The following is a 24408-nucleotide window of genomic DNA, read 5'->3' as shown; positions in this document are numbered from 1 at the left end:
CCTGTGCGGTGCAGGGTGACCAGCACAGCAGCTGTCAGGGGAAAAGGCTAGGGGAGAGCTGGGACGCAGGGCCAGGGCGTGGGAATCTTGACCCTTATCCAGACCAGCAGCGTAGTGAGAGGGGTGGGGCAGGGGAAGCGGGTGGCTGGGGGAGACGCTGGCTGCGTGCATGGAGCCGAGTCAGGGCTCGCTGCTCCCAAGCTGAGTCACGGCTCCTGCAGGCATGGGGCGCCAGCAGTGCACATTCAGGAGTATGGGAATCCTGCCTGGAATACGAAGGCATGAAATCCATTAAAAAAAATTTCAAATAGTACATAACGTAGCATTGGATGGGTTGTTTTCTAAACAGGGTCTGGCACTGAGATGTTAATTAAAACATTAGGTGACTTAGCAGGCTGTACGAGAAAGCCTGGGAAATGAGGAATGCGGGCATAGATTGCATATTTTATAGTTTCATTTTTCCCCGGTTTTCAGTGCCTAAGGAGAGCAAGCGCCTGCGGTGCTGAGAGGGGACACGGTGCGGGCAGCGCCGCTCTGCAGCTGCAGCCACTGCCTGCAGCTCCCGCCCTGCACCGCATTTCTCCATCCAGCCTCTGCACCCTCGCCAGCCTGCTGCCAGCTGGGGTGACCCCAACCCCGCTCCATGCCAGGCTGGAGCCCTGCAAGGCATCCCCTGCTCCACTCACCACTCCAGCTGAGAGCCTCCTGTGCCACAGCGAGCAGCCCCCACTTCTTGTCCTCAGGGGGAGTCGCGGCCCCTCAAGTTCACCTTCACTCTTGACGAAATACTCACCTGCAGTCCTGTGTCCAGTTCTGGAATCCCCAACATAAGAAGCAGATGGAACTGTTGGAACGGGTCCAGAGGAGGCCACAAAAATGATCTGAGGTCTGGGCCCCTCTGCTATGAGGACAGGCTGAGAGAGTTGGGGTTGTTGAGGCAGGAGAAGAGAAGGCTGCAGGGAGACCTTAGAGCAGCTTTCCAGTGCTGAAAGGGGCTCCAGGAAGCTGGGGAGGGGCTTTTTAGAAAGGCCTGGAGTGAGAGGACGAGGGGGGAATGGGTTTAAATTGGAAGGGGGAAGATTTAGACTAAACATCAGGATGAAATTCTTCACGATGACAGTGGGGAGGCCCTGGCCCAGGTCGCCAGAGCAGTGGTGGCTGCCCCATCCCTGGAGGTATTCCAGCCCAGGTTGGATGGGGCTTGGAGCAACTGGATTCAGTGGGAGGTGTCCCGGCCCCATGGCAGGGGGTTGGAGTTAGATGATCTTTAAGGTCCTTTGCAACCCAAACCGTTCTGTGTCTCTATGATGATCCAAAGCACTCATCTGCCTCGGCTTCTTGTGGCCGCTCGCAGCATCGAGGGCCAGGAGCAGGGTGATGGGGTGGGGAGATGGGGATTCCCTGCAGCCTTGGAGCAGCGGGAAGCAGGACTGAGCCATGCTGGAACTGTTTCACAACTTGCGACTTTGAAGGATCAGGTTTTACTTCTGTCCCAATGCTTTCTGCTAAAAAAATTAAATAATAAATGCTATCTATATGTGCAGCAGGACTCAGAGCAGCGCCGACTGCAGCTACGCAGCGCTGTGTGCCGCAGGGCCTTCGGCTCTGAGCATCCTGCTCTGTCCCAGCAGTGTCCTCGGTTGTTTGGGATCGGAGGGGCCGGCTCGGGACATGGAAAGCGCTGGAAACCCTTAGCAAGCACTCCTGTCAGAGCTTGCAGGGAGGGGTACGCTTTGCATTTTCCTCAGGTCCTAATATAAACACAAGGATGCACGGACAAACCTGCTTTGGGGGATTTTAAAGAACAGCATGGACTGAAAAAGCAGCTGCCAAAATTAATTTCCAGCATTAAAAATCAGCACTGCTGAGAGCCATCTTAGATCAAATAATTTATTTAGTAATTCCATGTAAACACTTCAGATTTACTAGCAAATACAATGCTTGCTGTTCTTTTAAATAGATCATTCAAAAAATAAGAATCTATTATTAATGGCAGGTTGATCTCTATTGTACAATAAGGAATTTGTATTCTAATGGATTAAACATCTCAATTTTTCTTACTCTGCATTTGCTTTACACAAAGCCCAAGGGATACGTGTTTTGAACCTCTCCCTGACGATGCCACTGCAGACCGGGGGGTTTGGGGCAGCGACGCAGGCAAATCCTCCTGTCCTGGCATTGGCATGAGCTGATGGGAGAGTGGGATGGCAGAACTCGCATGAACACTGTTCACCAACACATCTGTTTGGTCAGAAAACAGAAAGTGAATGGTGGAGAACTTCTCTTTGGGATGTATAAAAGTAACGAACTCCATCGTTGGCATTTACTTATCGACACAGCAGTACACGTACATGTATCCACAGTCTCAGAAAAGCATCCTATGATCTGGAGAAAGCAGTGGTTCTGAGGCTTGGTACACCAGTGCGCTAAAACCAAAAGAATGATACCTTCTTACATAGTCAAAGAAAAATAAATATCTTTATTTTCTGCCTACTTTATTTCAGTTTTCAAATAAATTTTAAATAAATCTGTACAAAGTATACTGTTACAGTATATATTCGTAAGTGAACTGAAATGCCTAAGGGTAACAACACTACAATAAAGCAGTATAGATTGGCACATCTCTAATAAAGATTAACTTTTACACTCCAAAAATACCAACTCCCATGAAAACCCTTGATATATTTTTGATATTTTTATGCAAGCACATTACAGACCGATTTGCCCCTGCCTTAAAATCACTGCTAAGGGTTTTTCAGAGAATGTGAACATCTTTACGCTGTTCAAGGGACACCATCAGGCTAAAAGAGAGAGAGAGAGAGATGGAAAAAAAAAAAAGCAAAAGCTTTGGTCAAAAATTGGCAACTTTTTTAGACTTTTACCCATCTCCCTGTGCCCCAACCGCAGCCGGCACCAGGGCCAGCAGGACATCTTGCCTTTCCCTGTGCCCGCAGAGCCTCCCCGGTCCCTGGTGCCACTCCTCACAGCGGCCGGACTCCCACACTGCGCCTTGCTCGGGGCTCCAGGATGCAAACTGCTGCCAAAATGCTTCCAGCCAAACACCCAAACCAACCAGAGAAGGATTTTTTCCCTTGCAATTCCAAAGGAATTCACGTGCATTGGGAGGAGTTTTGCTTTTTTTTTTTTTTTTCCTCCCCAAAACCCAAGAATCCACAATGGATCTGAGAGTGCCCCTTTGCTCAAAATAAAGACTTCCGCACCCAAGAGATCAGAGAACCAAAGGAAACTTGTGCACAGGGGGACAAAGGTACATTCCAAGATTCAAGTTTCCAGTCCCACTGCAGTTGTTCAGATTCACGAGCTCTTGAAATCTCCTGATAGTTGGTTAAGTAATTCCAAAATGGGAATTGGGGAATAAATATTACAGATTAAGAGCGAGAGTCTTCTCTCTTCTTAATCTTTCCAGTGATCTATTACATCAGTGTTTACAGGCTGAAAGTTAATCTTACATTAGAATGTAATGCAATATTGGCTGCAACATAAACCTATTAAAAAATCAACTACCATAGATTAAACTCTGTTAAATATTTCTAAGTTAATAAAATATTGACAGTATTATAAAATTACAGTATTTACAATAAGAAAAACTCTAGACTAATATATACCTTTAACAGATCTCTTCTGCAATTTGGGATTGCAATAGAATTATGAATATATGAACAATTTATTGGAAAGTTGCATTGCAATTCTTTTTTCCGTGTGAGCTAGAGAGGGTGATCTACCACTGCCTTGGAAAGAGAAAGAAGTGACTTCTGGCGGTGGGGTGTAGCATCTGAGTACAAACGGATGACAGGCGTCCTCCGCAAGGGGTCTGCAGACTGTGTAGGACCAGCCTCGTTTGCTCAGATTAAAGCTGTGTTACAGAACCACCCAGGCTGCAAAAGGGGAGGAAAGGCAGCGTTCAGCTCAAGGTGCACAACCGGACAGGCTCCCCTCCTTCGGGACTCCAGCTAAGGCTGCCGGAGCTTCCATCGGCTCTCAAACCCCTCAGCTTTTGGGTTTTGAGGAGGAAACAGCCACGGGTGCTCCCTGAAGGGACATAGTTCAGCTGCAGCTATGCCAAAAACGCTCTCACTAACCACCTATGATAAACCAGATGAGTCATTGGGGATACTCGCTTTTTTGGGAGGCTACCTTTTTCTGGGGGTCAGTGCCGGGTTGGGCTTATTTGCATTTTATTTGCTTTGGAGAAAAAAATTTGTCTGGGACCGTGCAGTCAATTTATTTTCTATTGCTCACAGGTTTGGGTTGCAGACACTATTGAGAAAAAAAAAAAGGAGGCTTCAACATTCCCAGGGCAAATTGTTTTGGTATAAACCAAAACTCTGGTTTATAAACTGATAAAATTGACCTTCAGTGATTCCTGGCATTAAGAAGCGCCGTCTGCTTTTGGGCCCCAGTCACCCAGAGGTGTCCTTTGAAGGATCACACATTTCACTTGCCCTTTCTCCCAGCCTCAGAGGAAGAGTTTACACTGAGTTTAGGAGGGGCAATGTTCGACTCTCCCTCCTCCTCACATCCCTCTCACTTTCTACTGGTAAATTAGAAAAAAATGAGGGAATAAAAATAATTTTCCAATTCCTTCCCCGCCCTCCCCTCCCTCAGTCCTGCTCTCTGTAAGAAATGGCATTTATTAATGTATATTTTTTTGTAAATTATCTTCTCAGCCCCAAGCCTGAAGACGTTGCTGAGAGACCTACCCGAAGGCTTTGGAGAAGGGAAGCAATTTGTGCCTTTGAGGGGTTCCTACCAGTTCCCACAGCAGGCAGGTGGGAACGCCTCGGTCCTTAAAAGCAGGCTTTAAAATGGTCAAGTGGTCAAAGAATAATTTGCAAACTCAGGTCTACATTACCAACAGAAGGCTCTAGGTCCCGTGGCTCCAGTTCCCAGAGACACAGAGCAGGAAAAGTAGAAAGAAAACTGGGCATCTTTTCAATCGCCTGCTGGGTTTACTGGGGGAGTGGGGTATGAGAGAGACAAAATGACAACTGACCTTAGGAACAAAGGTATGTTTAGGGCTTCTGGTTTCAGGAATAAACCGATATTTACTGGTAAAAGTCTGCCAAAAAACAAAAACAGAAACACAGGATTACTGTAAATATTGGTTTATATGGAGAAGTTATAAAAAAAAAGAGAAATCATGGTGTTCCTGATCTCTGCGTGCTCCCAGACAGGAGCTGAGAGCCGCGGCGGGGCATCCCTATACCCGGTGGCATTGCTGGCACCCGGGCACCTCAAACCAGAAGCCTTGTGTTGAGAGGAAAGTCATGGCTCTTCCCTTTACTCCCCTTAAGCTATGTGTTTCTTCGTGGATTACCCACCCCCTCCTCCGCAAGGCTGGTCCTATGGGGGTTGGGATTAGGGGATGGAAAGTCTTCTTCAGAAATCTCTTGGAAATGAATTTGTACGTAATATGGTATCTCATCTCCAAGGCTGCTGGTGCCTGAGCCTCCTCCACTCCCTCAGATACCATATAATATACAAGGCTGAGTGTATATTTTAAATAAAGCATTTTCTTGTCAGTGGCATAAACCCATTCATTTTATTTACATGCTTATTTATTTCCAAAAATAGAGTTGGTCCACATTGGACAAGAGAAATCAAGAAGCCATACAGTAGAAGAGTTAAAAGTCCAACATTTAACCAAAGTACAATGAAATTCCAGAAGTCTGTGGCCAACTTGAACCACAGAAACATACACATGAGCCACACAGACATTTGTACATAGAGCATTATATTACCAATAATATTTGCAAACATGAGGTCAAGATGGCTAAAAACCCAGCAGAACCGCACCAGGGGCTGTGGCTGAACGGCAGTGGGAGGTGAATGGCCATCACTACCATGGGGAAACCCACTTGCCAGGGATTTTACTTCACTTTTTGTTTTAACTTTAACTGAGAAAGTCCTAATTTCCTTGTCCTGGGGATCAGAATTGAGGACACAGTGAAAGCCAACCATAAGCAGGTCCCTACACGCACGCTGTGCAGCGGGGCGAGGTGCCGGCAGCATCACCCGCAGGGGTGCCAGGGGCTGGTACCCACGACGATGCAAGGAGTGCGAAACACTAAGCGGCACCCCTGGGGGTGAGCTCTGCTCCCAGGACAAAAGGCCTAAAACCCCTTGGGGCTGATGCTCAAGCAAGGACAATCTGCCCGGCAGGACCCCCACCCTTCTTCCCGGGCAAACTGACCCTGTCTGTTGCTCCCGGGCCTGAAAGATCACCTGGAAAAGAAAATATCCATATTTATACCCTTGTGGGGTGTCTGCAAAGGGTCCAGGTGGGTTCTGTCTCAAGAATAAGGATTCCCCTCCTTTGCCGTGGGCAACTTTTGGCATCGGTAATTGCAGTCCCACCTACATTTTCTGGAAGACCGCAACTAATCCAGCCTGAACAGACCTGTGCTATCACAGGGCATCACACCAGAATGGTGAGGAAAGTGATTTTACTCAAACAATTCAACATTTTTTTTACACTGGAAAAAAAAGCTCGGAGGCCTGATTGACAAGAAAAGGCAAAAAAATGGGAAAGATGTATTCTGTGTGTGTTCTGGCCTGGTATTGCCAGGTATTGCCAAGGTATTGCCAATGATCCCACTGTGACCACACCTCAGTGTCTCCAAAGGATGGAAAAGTGGAGTTAAATCTGTATGTTCTGCTGCCAAGAATACGGATAAAAGGGGGCAGACAGCTGTAGCACTGCTGGTACTTTTACTAGCAGCCCCTCTACAGGGCAGAACTGCAGCAAAAGGGTATAAATTAATTTTCCTTTTTCAAGTCACCTTTGACATTCACGATATTAAGCTTGGTCCAACATGAATCCTAGAATAGAACTAATTTACAGAATACCAACAACAATTATCTGCACCGAACAGGGTTTAAAGGCAAGCGTACTCAGTACAGTTAGGAAAAATACTATTACCCAAGTGCCAGACCTCTGGCAGAGGTTAAACCAGAAGAAGCCGTACAGTGCCCTGCATGGACGGACAGCCTGTAGCACGAGTCGCTATTATCATCTGAGCCTGTCACAGACAACTTTATCTTCCATTTTGTCTTCCAGAACATTTCTAATCTCAGCTGTGAATACATTTTCCAGAAGAGCTGGGCCTGATCCCATGCCGTTGGGTACCGACAATGCTCCCCAGTGAAACTCAGAGTCCAAACTCCTCAAGAGAGAGCACAAGAGATTTTTTTTTTCTTACGCCAAATCATCATCATGCAAGCATACCACGATGTGTTTATAGTAAGTCAGATGGTATAATTTAACTAGAAGAGAGCAGTTGAATGATAATCAGTATTTCTAGGGGCAGGGGACACAAAGGCTGTGCCGGTGCCAGCGCCGGAGTACAGCACGGGGGGACACGGGGGGTCCCATGAACTGCGTTGCTGAGCTCATGCACAGCAGTCTCCCAGAACTTGAACCTGTAACATGTAGGTTCTTCCTTTGGCAGCCTCTACACCTTCACTTCTTCACTTTTGCTGCCCAGCATCAGACACTCTTCTTCCTGAATGAGTAAACCCCTTAAAGCCCAGCGATACAGGACCATTAAGAATAGCCTTTTCCCCCCTGCCCATTGCCCACCATTTCCCTGGGTCAGCCCTGCCATGGCATGCGGACAGCACCGTGCCTTATCATACTCTTCTGAACCTCCCAGTCCTGGTCAGGCTGAAGTCACCTCTCTAGTACAAACCAACCACTCTGCTCTTTGAACTGCCAATCCTTACATTTCAACGCTGACTCTAACCAAAAGCCTTGAGGTGCCTCCAGTTAACCTGCTACTACAGCAACATCTGATGCTTAATCAAAGCAATTACTCTATGGAACCATAATCTACTGAAGAGAGGGACGGTGGGAGAAGCAAGGGTATTTGCCATGACTTCTGGACTTTTACGAAGCCCAACAGTAAGTTAGGGCAGCAAAAGGTCACTCCAGCTCACACCAGTGAGCAATGTGTCCTCCTGGGTCCCTTGGGAAGAGAGGTAACACAGGTCTGCACGTGCCCACATGCACAGGGACAACCCTCTGTCAAGAACAGATCTAGGCAAGACCTGGGAAATGTTGACCAGACCTCTCTCCCTGCCTCTTCCCTCTTGGCCCATTGTCAAAACAAAAACCCTTTAGGTTTTTCATCATAAAATCAAAAGACAGCAGGACATACGTTACACAGCATTAATTGGCAAGGCATGCACTGGGACCTAGTGGACCTGCAAGGCAAGCTCAGTGTGGGAATCTGAACTGGGGGTGTCACATCACAGGATGAATCCAGATGCCACGCTACCCCATACTCTGTGCTTTGGTCAACCAGACTTTGCAGTCTGGCCCTAGACACGCTTTCCAGAAAAGTTCAATGAAACTCAACCATTCTCCACCTGCCAACTTTTGGCTTTAAAGAATTACTATTTTCCAGAGGAGACTTGTTTGCTCGAAGGCTGAAGATCTACTCACGGTGGAAGCCTTTGATCACCATCTCCAACCAGACTTTTGTCCACCTTATGCTGCCAATGTGATTAACAGCAGCCGTAACCAAAGGACTACATCACATTTATCTTCTCATTACGAGCATATTTTTTCAATATGTTCTTGGGAGGACTTCATAAAAACATTTTAGAATATCCAAAAGAGATTAGTTGATTTTCCAGCTCCTGCTGTTTGTCAACATGTCCAAAGATTTGTGTAGATTACCCAGAAAACAAGATTGATCATAGAACCACAGAATGGTTTAGGCTGCAAGGGACCTTCACAGACAACTTTTTCTAGCTACCTTTCCGTGCAGAAAGTTTGTTGCCTTTAACCTACTACATACTGAAGGGCTACAGGACTTCAGTTTCTCCATCTCAAAACAGAATTAAGGGTTGCTGATTTGCAATTCCCAGTGCTCTATTTATTACTTTAATCAAACAAATATGTCCAACATTAGGACATTATCTGGTCATGAAGAATACTCAATTATTCTTTAACAGCCCTGGTTTTGCTACTCACCTTATCATTTCAGTCTCAAGCTCTTTTAGAACTCCTAGGTAGAGCTGCTGCTCTTTCATTTGAATTTACTACTTTGCTCCAGCATCTCTGCCTCAAACACTGGAGTTTCAGAGGGAGGTACCTTATCTTTACCATCTGAAATGACTAGGTGATGGACAGGTAGGCTCTCAAACATGGTCTGTGCTCCAGAACAACGCAGAGAAGTCACTTCAATAGCATGAAGTAGTGCAGAAAATTAACTGTACCTTCAGTCCTGCACACCCTGGTTTCCCCCAGCCTCCTCTCTGATATATTTAACACAGCATTTGCTCCCCAAGGCCCCCAGCTCTTCAAAGGCCCTCCTAAGCAGCTTAATTCCCAGATCACAGGGGACCTGCCACGCAGCACGGCTCTTTCAGTCCACTCTGCAAGAGCTGGACTTCTGTCCTTTTATGGAGTCTTGTTTGACTCCAGAAGTCCTTTCTTTTATAACTCCTTTAGTTTGTAACTGATCCCCACTCCAGCTCTGAAGCTCCGTCACGACAGAGCTCTACCTAATTTGGACATCTGTCACCTTCCAGGTATCTATGGGGCTGCCTTGACAAGTCCAAGGACTTTATTTTTCTGATCGTCTCCCCTGCTATGTTTTATAACGCAAGACTCACTTGTAGTCCAGCACCTTCTGCCTCTAAGGATGCTGAACTTGTAACTGTACTGTGATCACTGCTATTTAACGACTCAGTGGTAATCATCTCTTGAACCAGTTATTTGGTTTTCATCCGAAATGAAGGCTAACTCTACACCAGGCTGTTACATGAAATGATCCTTTAAGTAGACAAAGATGTTTGTTCACCAAAATGTGAGCCAGCTCCTTCCCCAAAAATCCAGCCAGATAGGATGGACACAACCGCATTTGCTTTTCCTTACAGGTTTATGAAGATGTATGAGCCTGGTTTTCTCCCACCAGGAAATCCATAACCAACTTCTTGTCTGGAATAGAATATTTTGTAATACTTCCACATCATTAATATACAGGATTTATACCCAACATAAATTTGGCTGTGTGGTCATAAATATTCCAATTTCCTCTCAGATTTTATGGAAACTTTTTTAGATCTGGCCTTCCTCCACATCTTTACGCCCTAGCATGCCTCATTGGTATAGCCTGATGGCAGGTATTGCAGTACCTTACTGATTTCCACCACCCCCACCGGGTTTCAATCAGACCAGCTATGTTGAGGTCTTTGTATACTGCCAAGGAGTCGACAATAGGTATTTTTGTTCCATGTTTCCACACTGGTATACAGACACTTTTCTTCTTTGGACCACATGCCTGTTTCTGATCCCAGCCTGCAGCCCGACAGCCAGTTGCTCAGTTGCTCCTCCTGTGTATGCAACTCTATGCCAAAAAGTCACCCTCTGCCCTCCAAGAGAAATGGAATCACATTTTTGTTCTCAGCACTTCCGTTCAGCATCTTAGTAGAATCATAGAATCATGGATCATTGAGGTTGGAAAAGACCTCTAAGCTCATCCGGTCTAGCTGTCAGCCCAACCCCACTATGCTGACAAAACCATGTCCTGAAGTGCCACCTCCACACGCTTTTTGAACCCCTCCAGGGATGGGGACTCCACCACTGCCCTGGGCTGCCTCTGCCAGGGCTTCAACACTCTGTCAGTAAACGAATTGTCTCTAATATCCAATGAAAACCAATCCTGGCACAACTTGAGGCCATTACCTCTCATTCTATCACTTGGGAAAAGAAACCAGCACCCACCTCACTACCATCTGCCTTCCGGGAGCTGTAGAGAGCGATGATGTTTCCCCTCTCAGCCTCCTCCAGGCTCAACAGCCCCAGGTCCCTCAGCTGCTCCCAGAATCCCTGGGCTCCAGACCATTCCCCAGCTCCGTTCTCTTTCTCTAGACATGCTCCAGCCCCTCAAAGTCTTTCTCGTAATGAGGGGCCCAAAACTGAACATAGGAGTCCAGGTGCGGCCCTGACAGCCTCAGCTTTCCACCCGTATTGTGTTCAGTCTGTCCTCCCAAAACCCTGTCCACTTTCTGTGCCACCAGCCTAAGGATGCTTTGGCTGAACTGGAAGCCAGCCTGCGTTGCAAAGTTGTGGCTTATAACTTCACCCACTTAACACACCCTTTCTATCATTCTCCCTGGCATGCATTAAGACTTCAGGAAGAGGTACCACCGTGTCCTAAATCCTGTATTCTTCCCAGGCACCCAAACCTAGCTTTCCAAGTATCTCATCTGCAAGGACAACAGCCTCAGGCTTGTCACAAGCACTCTGGGATCTTTCAGGATCTACTTGTCCACTTAAGAGGAAACTCATCAGATAGATCTACTAATCAGGAATGCAGCCTGTATTTCCCATGAGCAAATTCTCTGCCAGTCTCTCAGAGCTACTTTCCCAGCTTCTGGAGGCATCTCCCAGTCACAGAATGGCTCCTCAACCAAGGCTTTCATATTAAATTGTAAATCACCCCTTACATGCTGTCCAGTTGCAAGTCAAGTTTCCACAAACAAAAGGCAAGGCAGTCTGTGAGGATGGAGAGGTGAGGACGGAGCACGAACAACTGCAGATGATTTCATGCCATCTGTACTCCATCAGCTCAGCAACTTTGGCCTCAAGACACCTTCTGGAGCTTGAAGTGCCTCCACTTGCTGCATCGTATCGTATTTAACCAGAAGATAACTACTGGCAGAAAGTGTCCTCTCTGCGCTTGTGTGTACAGTTCCCCATGCAATCAAGCCAATGTAGTTTGATTCCCACAATTAAGAAAGGATTTTTACTTTACGACCATGTAAATTCCACCTTTCAAGTGAAAATAGACTGAGTGTTAACAGATTCTTATTTTAATTACTTTAACCCCACAACCAGGACATTGGACAAGATAGGTTACACATGGCCTTGCAGAAGCCCACAAGGACTCATTTACCAGGGTTTTTATTGGCAGTTGCAGCTCAGAAGCCAACTTTTTTTATTATAAAGAATGAACAAACCTCTGAACGCAACACTGTCAAAAGGCCTATCCACAAACCAAACTCACTGCATGTGTGATGGCATAGCTGACAATTACCTCAACTTGCAGTGCATAGTTCAGAACTAGTAATGCTGCAATATAATTCAAAGCTTTGAGCCCTGGCTTTGCTCAGAGACACTGCCTGCTCACCATTCAGCAGCCCCTGGCAGCAGGGATCTGGCATTTACGATTTCAGTAAAATAGTACTTTTTTTCTTTTATAGAATCATGGAGCGGTTTGGGTTGGAAGGGACTTCAAAGCCCATCCAGTTGTAACCCACTTGCCATGGGCAGGGACACCTCCCACTGGATCAGGGGATCCAAGCCCCATCCAACCTGGCCCTAAACACCCCCAGGGATGGGGCAGCCACCACTGCTCTGGGCAACCTGGGCCAGGACCTCCCCACCCTCACAGCAAAACATTTCTCCCTAAGATCTCATCCCAATCTCCCTTCTTTCAGTTGAAAACCGTTCCCACTTGTCCTGTCCCTGCACTCCCTGATCAAGAGCCCCTCCCCAGCTTTCCTGGAGCCCCTTTCAGGACTAGAAGCTGCTCTATAGTCTCCCCACAGCCTTCTCCAGGCTGGATAACCCCCATCTGTAAGTCTGTGCCTGATGAGGCAATGGCTTCTTTTCCTCACCTCTGGTGCTGCTGACACAACATCCCTTTTCAGTCCCTGATCAGCCAATGCGATGTTGCCACCTCTCCTCAGCATCACTTGAGTGGGAGGTTTAAATCCCAGATTTCAGAAAATCCTTTATCCATGTTTCCTAGGCCCAGCATTTCTTGAAGTACTGACACACCAGCAAGCCTTCACAGTTTTCCAGAAGGGAGAAAACCGGACCTGCTTCTGTAGGACTGATGTGGAAAGAAAGAGCTGGCTCTTGAAAACCCAGCGCCCACCTCTTGACTACCAGGTGAGTCCTGAGGAGCCTGGACTAGCTGAGGCCGTTGTGCTGATGCACACTACCAAGAAGCTGCTGGCTTGAGCTCCTCTGCCTCTTTGAAATGGCCGAGCAAAAGGCAAGCCCTGGAAAAGCAAGTTCCAAACCTCAGGTGACCACAACAGCTCATGTCGCACTCACAAACTATAGTACCACCAGGACGGAGCACGCAGAAATAAACCATATTTCCCAGGCAGACACTACAGCCCCAGCCTTGGGGAGAGAGACCTTCAAACCAATGCATCTAACCTTCAAATGACAGCGCTGCGCTGACATGTCCCATCCAGGTCCTGCCCAAGGCATACAAATGCTGTCCCACACTCTGGCACATGACAGCGCACCTTTCCACCCAGAGTCAGAAGGACAAAACCCACCCCAGCCACTGACCAGGCCAGGTGCCAGAGGGAGAGCACTGCAGATGCGATGAGCATCCAGTGATCTGAGCACATTGTACATCAAGACATCCACAAGCAATGAGAAAAAAATGCCACTCCCCATCTCCTCCGCCCTCATCCGCCAGTGATATAAATTACCCAGATGTATTATACGGACTTAACCTCCTCCAGCTTCATCTCAGCACCGTTTGCAGCAGCACAGCTGAAAACATGGCAGCCGCAATCAGCCCCGCAGCAGGGACCCTGCGGCTCATGTGTCCTCGCACGCTCACCCTGGTGCCTGCTGTGCATGTGCTGGCCCACCCAGAGCAACTGCGCCTCGCTCCCGGTGTGAGGTGAGGAGGTGTCTCCAAGAGCCCAGGATCGGCTCCCAGACATTCCCACAACCATGACAGTGCTGCCTCACAGTCAAAACCACCAGTGCGTGTCAGCGCGAGGCGATCTCTTGCACCAAGACAGCCACCCATGGGAACCGCTGCATTGTCCCTGCAGCACAAAATCCAAATCCATTGGAGTCAACATGGTCATGGGAGTTCAGATGTTGTTTGCAGCATTACGAGTAGCAATCCGCAGAAATCACCATGCTAACTAGGATGACATTTCAATGTAAAGAGGGTTTTCCCTGATAAGCTGTCTAAACGTCTCCAAGGCACACACTTTGTCCTCCTGGCAGTATGCAGCGGGTTAGGTCCTGCAACAGCCGCCGACCTCCAAGGTCTCACTAGCCAAAGGGGGCACATCCTTCCATGTCGCATATGTAACTCCACACCTCTCACCTCTCCAAACTGTGACAGAAAGAATGAAGATTTTCTTCACTCCCTGCATATTTCAAGACAGTGTTTCCAGACAAAAACCCTTCTGCGCCACAGTCAGGAATGCTCGGTACCAACTCCCGCTACCAGTGTTTCAGCCAGTCCTCGTTGCGCTTCAGTCTCCTACGTGGCTTGAGCCTAAGAAAAGGCTAAGATGTGTGTATTTGCAAAGCCAAGATCAGGATGGACAACAAACCAACTGATGACCAGCAAAGCCAAGGAATCATCTGAGTGAAGAGCAAGTTACCTGCTGGGGAGACCCAGAAGGTGCTGATCCAAAGCACACACTCTCCCAGCTAATGGCTCATCCAGAAAGGAGCAGAAGGACACCACGTCACGAACCTCAGCACAATGAGGTGCAATACCAGGCATCTATCTCCACGATAGTGGGCTCCTGTTTTATCTAGGGCTACGTCTACATGAGCGATCAGCACGGCCAGGGCCAAGTCTGACCACAGGAGTCATTATGCAGGACCCAAGGGTCACTTTATCCGTGTTCCAAGGATTTTACTCTCCCATGAGCTCTAGCTTGGTCTGACAGACCTGCCCACTGCTTGGTAGAGCTTAGCTTTCAGCTTAGTTAAACCCAAACCAGATCAAGTCATGTTCTCCAGGATAAAACCAAGGTACATTACACAGAGACAGCAGAGTGCTTTGCTGCAGGAGCACAGACCCAACCAGGTCCTGGGCACCCAAATGAGACAATAACCACACACAGGCAAAACTGACAGAGCTCCATCTTGGCGGGACGTGGTGCCTTCCAGAGCAAAGGACCAGATCCCCTGTACAGGTGATGGAGCGCCAGCTGTATTGATCCACAGAGGGATGGGGAAGCATTGTTAGGGAGATCCAGCCATTCGCTCTGTCTGGTTTTAATCAGTCAACACTAAAAAGATAGATAGCGGGGCTAGAGGTCCTCTATCTTTTCTATCTTTTCACCAGCTGACATTTTTCCATAAAAACATGCCTCGTTCCTTGCTGTATGAATCCAAATCTCCCTCTTTTGTACTATTTTGCCTCAAACAGGCTACCCAACTGTTTACAGCTTTGATAGAGGCAGGGTGACACGCTCCAGCTCCCTCAAAACCCAAGACTGCTCATCTGGCTTCAGCCACGTACAGACACAGAGTTGCAGGGAAGGGAGCAGCAGAACTACCCCAACTGAGGAACTCAGACCCCTGGCCCTGTCACCCTGTGCTCCCCTGGAATCAGCGCTCTGACACCCCTCGGCTGCCTGTGGCAGTGAGACCGGAGGGGCACTCGTGGCCTTTAGGTGCTTCTCTACAGGTGGCACCACCTCCCTTCACCACACACACTGGCTCAGATACGAAGCACTCGGATGACACTCAAGGTGCAGCTTGGCCGCCCACCTCTGCCAGCCTGACCCAACTGCCTTGCTCTGGAAGCTTCTTCCCACCCTCCGGACAGACATCACCCCCTCTGCTGGGACTGATAGCAGCTTCTCCCCTGGGACAAATTCTTTTTACCTTGCTTGGTCCCTGCCTGAGTCTGCAGGCTCAGAAGTGCCATCTGAAGTGTCCAGAGGACATCCAAAATTAAACCCACTCATCCTTCCCTTTCAATGTACTTTTCCAGCAACAATTTGTATGCCCTCCAAATTGCAATAAAATATAGAATCTTACCATAGTACCATAAAATGGTTTGGATTGGAAGGGACCCCAAAGATCACTCAGTTCCACCTCCCTGTCATGGGCAGGGACACCTCCCACCGGCTCTGGTTGCTCCAAGCCCCATCCAGCCAGGCCTGGAACCCCTCCAGGGATGGGGCAGCCACCACTGCTCTGGGCAACCTGGGCCAGGGCCTCACCACCTTCACAGCAAAATATTTCTTCCCAAGATTTCATCTCAATCTCCTTTCTCAGCTCAAAACCATTCCCCCCTGTCCTATCCCTGCCCTCTCTGATCCAGAGCCCCTCCCCAGCTTCCCTGGAGCCCCTTCCAGTCCTGGAAGCTGCTCTAGGGTCTCCCCACAGCCTTCTCTTCTCCAGGCTGGACAACCTGGAACTGCAGAAACTCTGCAAACCCCTACAAATGGCTGATGGAGCGTTTGCTTCTCTCTGCTACCTATGGCTGCTCCTATCTACACTGATGACAAGCAACTCATGGCTCAGCAAAGCCCTTTCAGGAACTGAACTGCTTTGAAAAGAGGAAAAAGTAAGAAAAGAAGGATTGGCAGGCTAAGAGAAACTCCAAGGTGGCCCCAGGACCATTCAGGAGGAACAGTACAGGAGCAGGAAGGCTCTGGTGGGAGCAGAGCAGACAGCCCACGTCTGGCAGAGCAGCTGCAGGAGCATCCTGGCCATTGCCCTTGGTCAGCTCAACATGAAACATTCTGATCCCTTCACCTATCTCCGCTCCTTATGGAAGAAAGCCAGGAAGAGTAAAAATTTTAAGGAGAGATGTGCATGTGCAAAAATTACAAAGCTCGGCACGAGAACTTAAAACTATGCCTGTCCTCTCTTCTGAACAGCCTGAACACCAACACCGACAGCGACCCTTCAACTACACAAGCTGAGTTAACCAGGAGCAGGCAGCCAGCAGAGCAAGGAAATGGAAGGAAAGTTTGGGTAAGCCTGACATCAAGCAATGCCAAGGGGAAGGAAGGAAGGAAGGAAGGGAGGAAGGAAGGGAGGAAGGAAGGGAGGAAGCAAGGGAGGAAGGAAGGGAGGAAGGAAGGGAGGAAGGGAGGAAGGAAGGGAGGAAGGAAGGGAGGAAGGAAGGGAGGAAGGAAGGGAGGAAGGGAGGAAGGGAGGAAGGAAGGAAGGAAGGAAGGAAGGAAGGAAGGAAGGAAGGAAGGAAGGAAGGAAGGAAGGAAAAAAAAAAGGGGGGGAGAAAAAGAGAAAAAAAGAAAAAAAGGTGCAGATGAGGATTTTAAATTTGCAATTAAATATAAAAAATTCTCGACAGTGTTGTTGTAACCCGGAAACTCCTCAATGCTCCAGGCAGAGCTCTATCTCTCAAACAGCAACACAAGCTGGGAAGAAGCAGCAAGTTTTTGAATGCGTTGGGGAAGAATTTGCTTCTTTCCAAGTGACCAGAGACTCATGTTCTCCCTGTTGGACTAGCAAACCCCAGGGAAACGATGGGTTTGGGTTATATTCGGTTACTCTTTGAGTTTTTGTGTTTCACGCGAGCCCCCTGAAATGTAAACCTGTTTTGGCATTCTTGTACATTAATGTCAGGCTTCTCCACGCGTGGCTCCCACATCTTCTGCCCCAGACAAGTCAATTGGATTTGGTACATGCCCTGGGATGGGAAACAGGAGGGCTCGGCTTAGAGCAAACCAAAAATCATGATGCCAGTGCTCTGCAAGGCATTGGATCCAAACTCTGTGGATCTGCTGAAGTCTTCAACCCAAAACACGTGGGAATTTTACTTAAAAAAATATTTATAAAACACGAAGTTTAACCCACAGAGCTCAGAGAAAAGAGGGGAGCAGCAGATCCTTGAGGAGGGCAGACAAAGTGTGTGGTTGCAAAAACCTTAATGTGCTGTAGTTTGCCACCTCAGAAGAAATCAGAGTTTTGCTTTGTTTGGTTTTGTTTTGTTGAAGTGCCAGGGAAACAGCACTTTCCAAAGGGAGGCTTTGGAGTTTACGTGCACCAAAGTGGAAGCACGGGGTGAAGACAAAACCATCAGGTTTTCACAAACCCTCCTTGAAAAAGCAAACGGGTGTTCACTAAAGATGCACATCTACCAAATCTCCACTGACCACAGGCCACTTACTCATGGGAAGGCGCATCAATTTGCAGCATCAATGCTGACATTTTTGCCTTCTCCTTCCCCCCACCTTCCCAGTTTTTGTCCTTGGGAGACGTACAGCGCCACTGCGTTGGAACGTACAAGAAATGAAAACAGTGAGTACAACTGAGAGAGATCCATTCACTTTTTATTACAAAGGTACTTGATCACTTGGCTTCAAAAAAGTTTAAATCAACCCCTGGTTTCTGTACGCCAGTACAAAGTAAAAGCTATTTTACAAATTAAATACCTAAAAATTTGACAAAAATATTAAAGTTTGATGGAAAAAACAGTTATAAAAATCTTCAATCCCCCCCCTTTAAGAAGGTAAGAGAGAACACCCCCTCCCGACCCCACAGTCCTGTTACACAACATTAATAGTCATTTGTTTAGATAGGTAGGTTCGTTATATCTTGCCGTTAGCATACACGTCACTAATAGCTTCATCTGCATATACTCCAGTTAGTGCACGAACGCCTCTGATTGAATAGAACCGACTAGCTTTAACTGATCCTTAGTTTACATTTCAGAGCTTGCATAGTTCAAAGGGACAAAGGTTATCCTACAGCTAATCATAAAAAAAGGTGTTTACAGTGCTATTTTTAAAGGCAACAAAGTAATTGCTCCCCCCAAAAAAAAAAGCTAAGTGATGGTGGGCTGGGAGCGGGGGTTAACCCTTGGGTTGCTCTCTGCCACGCTGGCCGGGATGGTCCCCGTAGACCTCGCCGAGAGACAGTCGGGACCCTCCTGGCCAGCGCGGCACGCAGTGCGTGGCAACCCCGGCGAGGGAGACGCCACAAAGTGACACTGCCAAGTAGTCTTTTCCTTTAAATTGCATTTTGCCAAGAGTTCTCTGGAGGCTCAGTGCCGCAGCCGCGTCCCGCCAGCCCCCCGTGCGTTGCCTCTCCTCGCAGCATCACCACGGGACAGCGGAACAGGCAGGGACCGACAGCCGCTCACTCTGCTCCTTTTTGCTTTACTTCTTGGAGACAGAGCAATTTTACTTACTTTTTTTTTTTCAACAAAAAAATAACAATAAGTACTTGTAATCCGTTTCTACGTTAGCACAAACACACTCGCAGGGCGGTTGAATCGCAACGGTAAATTACTTGACAGCGTCCCTTTAACTTAAACATAAAATAATGTCAGTATTGCAATGAATTTCAAGTTTTCTTGCACGTAGTCATTATAAAGTAGTTTTTATCATGCTCTTGGACCTATTCTACAAGACATTTAAAAGCATATCATCAAGGAAAATATAAGGCATACTTCTCAGGAATCGGGTATCTTGGCACATTTGAGCATACTGTCTTTTTTTAAAGCAACATATATGGTCAAATATACCTTTCCTTCCAACATCGAGCAGGGCTCTCTACATTGTTTAAATACTGAGATAGCAGAGCCTTGGTAAAGTACCGAGCACCTCCGGGAAAGAACAATAATTAAAAAAAACTAGCGAAAGAGTAACTCAAAACAAAAAAAAACCCAGAAGCACAATCCCACGAACCTTTACAGTTATTTTAGTCTGTCATCGTCACCATTCGTAGTCCCAGAACACACAGAACGGGCATTAAGAGGAGAAACCAAAATCACAGAAACCAACGCGAAGTGGCAGCAGAAACCCAACCAAGACCAAAGCTGACCACAAGCTCCCGGCACTGCTCCCACGCCTGCCAGTGGGCTGTTCCTGGCTGAAGCTGCATGGCTCCAGCACCTCTCGGATCAGCCAGATCCCAGGCAGGATCCAGGCAGTGCGGGCGAGGAGAACACGGGAGCAGCCCGCCTGGCCAGCAACGTTCTGCCATGGTGCTCCACCATGCTCCCATCGCTCCCACCACTCCCTGCTGGGAACACCGCGCCTTGGCGTGGGACCACCAGTGCTGGACCGTGGCCGTCGGCAGCACGACAACTTTTGGGAGGGCAGCGAACAGCAGGACCGAGACAATTACTCAAGTAGCAAAGCCCAAAGCCAGGAACTGCCTCACTACGCCTAGCAGCACGGGGACACCGTCCCGCACACATCACGGCCAGAGCACGAGAACCGATGGATCTACCCATCCGGAGCCCCCAGATCCAAAGCAAGGTATCAGACAAATGTTGACATACAATTGAGAACCGTTTCAAGCGTCACATTACGCACTCTGACAGCTTATTTTACTACTGGGAAAGAGGAAAGTGCACATTAATAAAGCAATGTTAAACATTTCCAGTGATTTTTTAAAAGAAACAGAAACCTCACTGTCGGCAATCGCGTACGGAACCGCTGTGAACAGACAGCAACCTTCTCCAAAGGGCAACACCGCACGGTACAGCGGGAACAGCTCGGCCTGACACTGGTACAGTACATCCCAAAACAAAACCAAGGGAATTAGAACTCCAAATGGAAATGAAAAGACAGCAGGAAAGAAAAATCCTTTACACCAAGTTTCTTTGTCCCGCCCCCCTTCCAAAACTCCATCCCTGGCCATCAGGGCAGCTCCTGCTCGTACAGGTGGTGCGGGGCTGCCCGATGGCCAGCTCTGCCCGGAGCGCTACGGAAAAGGATTGCAGCCCAAAACAAACTTCCGAGTGGAACAAGACCCTAGTTGCTCTGAAATGCCGTCTACGGAATTCTGGCCAAGAAAAGAACAGAAAAGAAATAAAGAAAGAAAAAAAAAAAAAAGAGTTTTGTTTTCACTGTTTAAGGCATCTTTTTTTTTTATACCATTTTCTCTTCACTCACAAGGATGATAGTCATGCAGCAGTTTAATGATAAAAATATATTAATATTTTACTATACAGCAGCAAGAAGTTAGTCAATTAAAAGCACACCGACTTGTTTTAAAAGGAGAAAACCAAAACCAACAGAAACAACCTGTGAAAGTCTATTATTATCATCACCATTACAGACAATGTCAATTTGGAGAACACACCTGGACAGCTTTAGTGTTCCGACAGATCTGCCGGTCCCTGCCCTCGTCTCCGACCCGAGGAGGCCAGGGCGGGACGGCACGGCCAGGTCTGTAGCCGGTAATAGCTAGCACCACAGCTACATGGCAATCCCTTACGGACACGCCAGCTTGGCTTCACTCCGTAACACCGCTCCAAACCCCATGGCTCAGTAGGATAACTCCGCGATAGCGTCTCACTGATTGCTAACCGGCAAGACCGCGGCACGGGCTCCGGGCTCCCCGCTTTGGGAGCCGGCACCCGTGCCGGTGGCCCACGGACAGACGCTGCCCGCGCCACGGCCGGGTGGCTGGGACCGCTGCACGTCAGGGTAAGAACTTTCAGTACACAGAATAAAAAAAATATATTATGAACAATACAAGTACATCTCATATACACAGTAATGACAATACGGCTACGCAGCTGTAAACCAAACAGGTGCAGAAAAGAAATATTATGGGAGGAAATTCTTTACTTTTTTTTTTCTCTCTCTCTCTTTTGTTTTTTTTTTTTCTTTTTCCTTTTCCTCTTTTCTTTTTTTTTTTTAAACTATTCGAATAGCTTTGGTTCCAACGTAAAAATCACAAGTTAGCAAATTTCATTTAAATGCCTTTTTTAATAATTTTTCTTCATGTTCACAGAAGTTTCACTGACCATTTTTATATGTTTAAGGTCCAGATGCAATGCATATTGTATAAAAGAGAGCACTTATTGTTTACCTTGCATGAATTAAACCTACGTACCTTGTAACTCTACAAACTTCTGCATAACATTTAGACAAAGCTCAGACACACAGCATGCCTAGCCCTCATATATATATACACATCTCTAATCACAGGTATATAGGGTGTCAAATATACTATAGCGACCTCCAGGTAAGGTTCGAAATTTGGTAACAAAATGAGAAGAAAAAACTAAAAATATTATTTTACGTGTTCTAAAATATCTCTTTTTTTTTTTTTGTGCTAAAGTCAAATGTTAGCTCAACATGAAAAGGACTTTTTTTTATATAATTCAGCAATATTATAATCTTGACCATTTTTGCAAACACTTTTAATAATAATAGCTTAAACGTGTACAAAAGTTCTCGGTTAATTAGGGAAATAGACACTCAGTTCTTTATCTCTTTAATCAAGTAGGAAACAGTTCGGATAGGGTTATTACTCTGACCGGGTGTGTGTGTTTGTTTAGCAGCTGCTTACTGTTTGATAGGTGGGAGTGAGGAACATCCAGCGGTGGGCGCGGCGGCGGCGGGGGCTCCGCGGGGTCCCGGGGCGGGGGTCGCGCCGGGGGGGGCGCTCGGGCCCGCCCGCCCCGCGCCGCCCGCCGCTCTCCCGCCGGCGGCGGGGGCCAGTCCGGCGGCGGGCGGTCAGTCCTCCTCGGGCTCCTCGGGCTGCAGCAGCGCCCCGGGCGCGCCGGCGGCGGCGGGGTCGGGCTCGGCGGGCGGCTCGGGCCCCGCGGCGGGGGCGGCGGCGGCGGCGGCGGCGCGCTTGTCCCGCTGCTTCTCCTGGATCTTCTTCATCTCGTCCGAGTACTTGCAGAAGGTGTGGCCGAACTTGGCCCAGACCTTGTAGGGGACGGTGATGGAGTTGCGGTAGGTGGGCTTCACCTCGCTCACCCGCATGAAGACGCCGTACTTGTTGGAGCCCACGTCGAAGAAGAAGCGCTTGTTGTCCACAGTCAAGGAGGTGCCCTCGGGCAGCTCGGCCGGCTCCTCCTCCACGCCGTAGTCGTCGATGAGCTTGGCCAGGGCGTCGCGGAACTCGATGAGCCCCTGCGCGGGCAGCGCGATGGTCTGGCCCTGCGTGGCGCCCAGCCCGGGGCCGCGGTTCACGGTCTGGCGGACGCGCAGGAAGCGCCCGCGCTGGTTCTCCTTCAGATCCATGTAGTACTTGCGGTTCTCCCGCACCAGGAACTCGCTCTTGAGCGCCCGCCGCGGCTCGTCGGCCGCCTGCGCCAGCTCGGGGGGCTGGCTGGGCCCCAGCTGCGCGTAGTGCTCGATGAAGTCGCCCAGGTAGTCGCGGAACTCGACGGCCACGGACATGGAGAGCGTCAGGCGGCTCTTGTTGCCGCCCGCGCCCACCTCGGCGATCTTGAGGAAGCGGCCCTTGGCGTTCTGCTTCACGTCCAGGTAGAAGCGCTTGTTCTGGATGTCCACCCGCTTGGAGGCCAGCTCCTGCGTCTCGTGCTGCAGCCCGCCGCCCGGGCCGCTGCCGCCGCCGCCCGCGCCCGGCCCCCCGGCGCCCGCCGCGCCCCCGCCGCCGCCCTGCTCGCTGCCGCTGTCTCTGTCCGCCATGATGCCGCCGCCCGCCGCTCGCCCGCCGCCGCTCCGCCCGGCGCCCCCCCGGCCGCCGCGCGCGCCGCCTTCCTCCTCCTCCTCCTCCTGCTCCTCGGCCGCCGCCGCCGCCGCCGCCGCCTCGGCCGCCCCCCCGGCCGCCGCCGCCGCCGCCGCTCCGCCCGCCGCCGCCGCTGCCGCACCAGCCCCCGCGGCCACCAGCCGGCCGCTCTCGCGAGATCTGCGGGAGCGAGGAGCGCCCGCGCGACGGCGGCAGAGAGCGGCCCCGCCGAGCCGGGCAGCAGCGCCGCGCAGCCGGGCGGCCGCGCCGCAAACCGACACGCACACGACCGGGCACGGCCCCCCGCGCCGTCCGCCCCGCCCCGCGCCCCCCGCGCCGCCCCGCCCCGCGCCCCGGCGCGCGCAGCGACCGCCCCCGCGCAGGGGCGGCCCCTCCTGCCGCACCGCGCGGCGACGGCCCCCGGCGCAAGGGCAGCCGCTGCGGCGCGGCGACGGTCCCTGCGCGGGCGCGGCCCCTCCGCGCAGGGACGGCCCCTCCTGCCGCACCGCGCAACGGGCGCCTCCGCGCAACGACGGTCCCGCCGCGCGGCGACGGCCTCAGCGCGGCGACGGCCCCTCCCGCGCAACGGCGCTCGCTGCCCGGCCGCGCAACGACAGTCTCGGCGCAGCGACAGCCCCCCCATGCCGCACCGCGCAACCGCAGCGTCCCCCGCGCGCAAGGACAGCTGCGCGCCGCACCGCTCAACGACAGCACTCCCCGCGCAACGGCAGTCCCTCCCGCACTGCGCAGCGGCAGCCTCCGGCCCCGCGCAGCGACAGTCCCCCCCGCGCAGCGACAGCGCCCCCCGCGCAATGACGGCTCCTCTTGAGCAGCAACGGTCCCCCCCCCCCGCGCAACGACAACCCCCCCTTGCGCTGCGCAGCGACGGACTCCGCCTCCAGCCCCGCGCAGCGACAGGGCGCCCCGCGCAGCGACAGCGCAACGACAGCCCCCCCCACCCGGGCACTGGCCGCTGCCCTGCCCGCCCCGCCGACACTGCGTTCCCGGTCCCCGGGCAGTGAAGCAGGGATGGGGATTCCGCTGCTGCCCACCGAGCAGCCCCGCCGCAGGGCGCCTCTTTGCTTCGCATTAAAATGCGTCTTTCACATGGGTTTTCCTTTGCGCCCTGTCCTTGTTAACAGTTCCTGAATCCCAAGCCAGCATCCCAAGGATGCTTTCGCCCCCTCCAGTGTGTGGGCCAGGAAGCGAAGGGGCAG

The 24408-nt window shown here is 50.1% G+C and overlaps 1 protein-coding gene across 6 annotated transcripts; it reads right to left on the bottom strand.

Moving 5' to 3' along the window:
• Nucleotides 1-1905: 1905 nt before the first annotated feature.
• Nucleotides 1906-23166, bottom strand: PURA (purine rich element binding protein A). 6 transcript variants are annotated; one of them, XM_054079326.1, is made up of 3 exons: nucleotides 22058-23166; nucleotides 5015-5080; nucleotides 1906-3896 (listed from the first exon to the last, which is right to left on the bottom strand). In XM_054079326.1, the coding sequence occupies exon 1, from the start codon at nucleotides 23149-23151 to the stop codon at nucleotides 22225-22227; it is 927 nt and encodes a 308-aa protein (XP_053935301.1). In that variant the 5' UTR covers nucleotides 23152-23166; the 3' UTR covers nucleotides 1906-3896; nucleotides 5015-5080; nucleotides 22058-22224. The 6 variants fall into 6 exon arrangements, with proteins under 6 accessions (XP_053935301.1, XP_053935302.1, XP_053935305.1 ...); XM_054079327.1 differs by having other exon boundaries at nucleotides 1907-2801; XM_054079330.1 differs by having other exon boundaries at nucleotides 1907-2241.
• Between the last annotated feature and the right edge of the window lie 1242 nt (nucleotides 23167-24408).

The sequence above is a fragment of the Cuculus canorus genome, chromosome 14 (assembly GCF_017976375.1).
Source record: "Cuculus canorus isolate bCucCan1 chromosome 14, bCucCan1.pri, whole genome shotgun sequence".
NCBI classification, from domain to species: Eukaryota; Metazoa; Chordata; class Aves; order Cuculiformes; family Cuculidae; genus Cuculus; species Cuculus canorus.
Note: the sequence above shows the minus strand (reverse complement) of the source record. Positions and strands in the feature narration are given on the sequence as shown.

Excerpts from the sequence above, each read along its gene's own strand:
- PURA (XM_054079326.1), bottom strand. The coding sequence starts at position 23,151 with ATGGCGGACAGAGACAGCGGCAGCGAGCAGGGCGGCGGCGGGGGCGCG.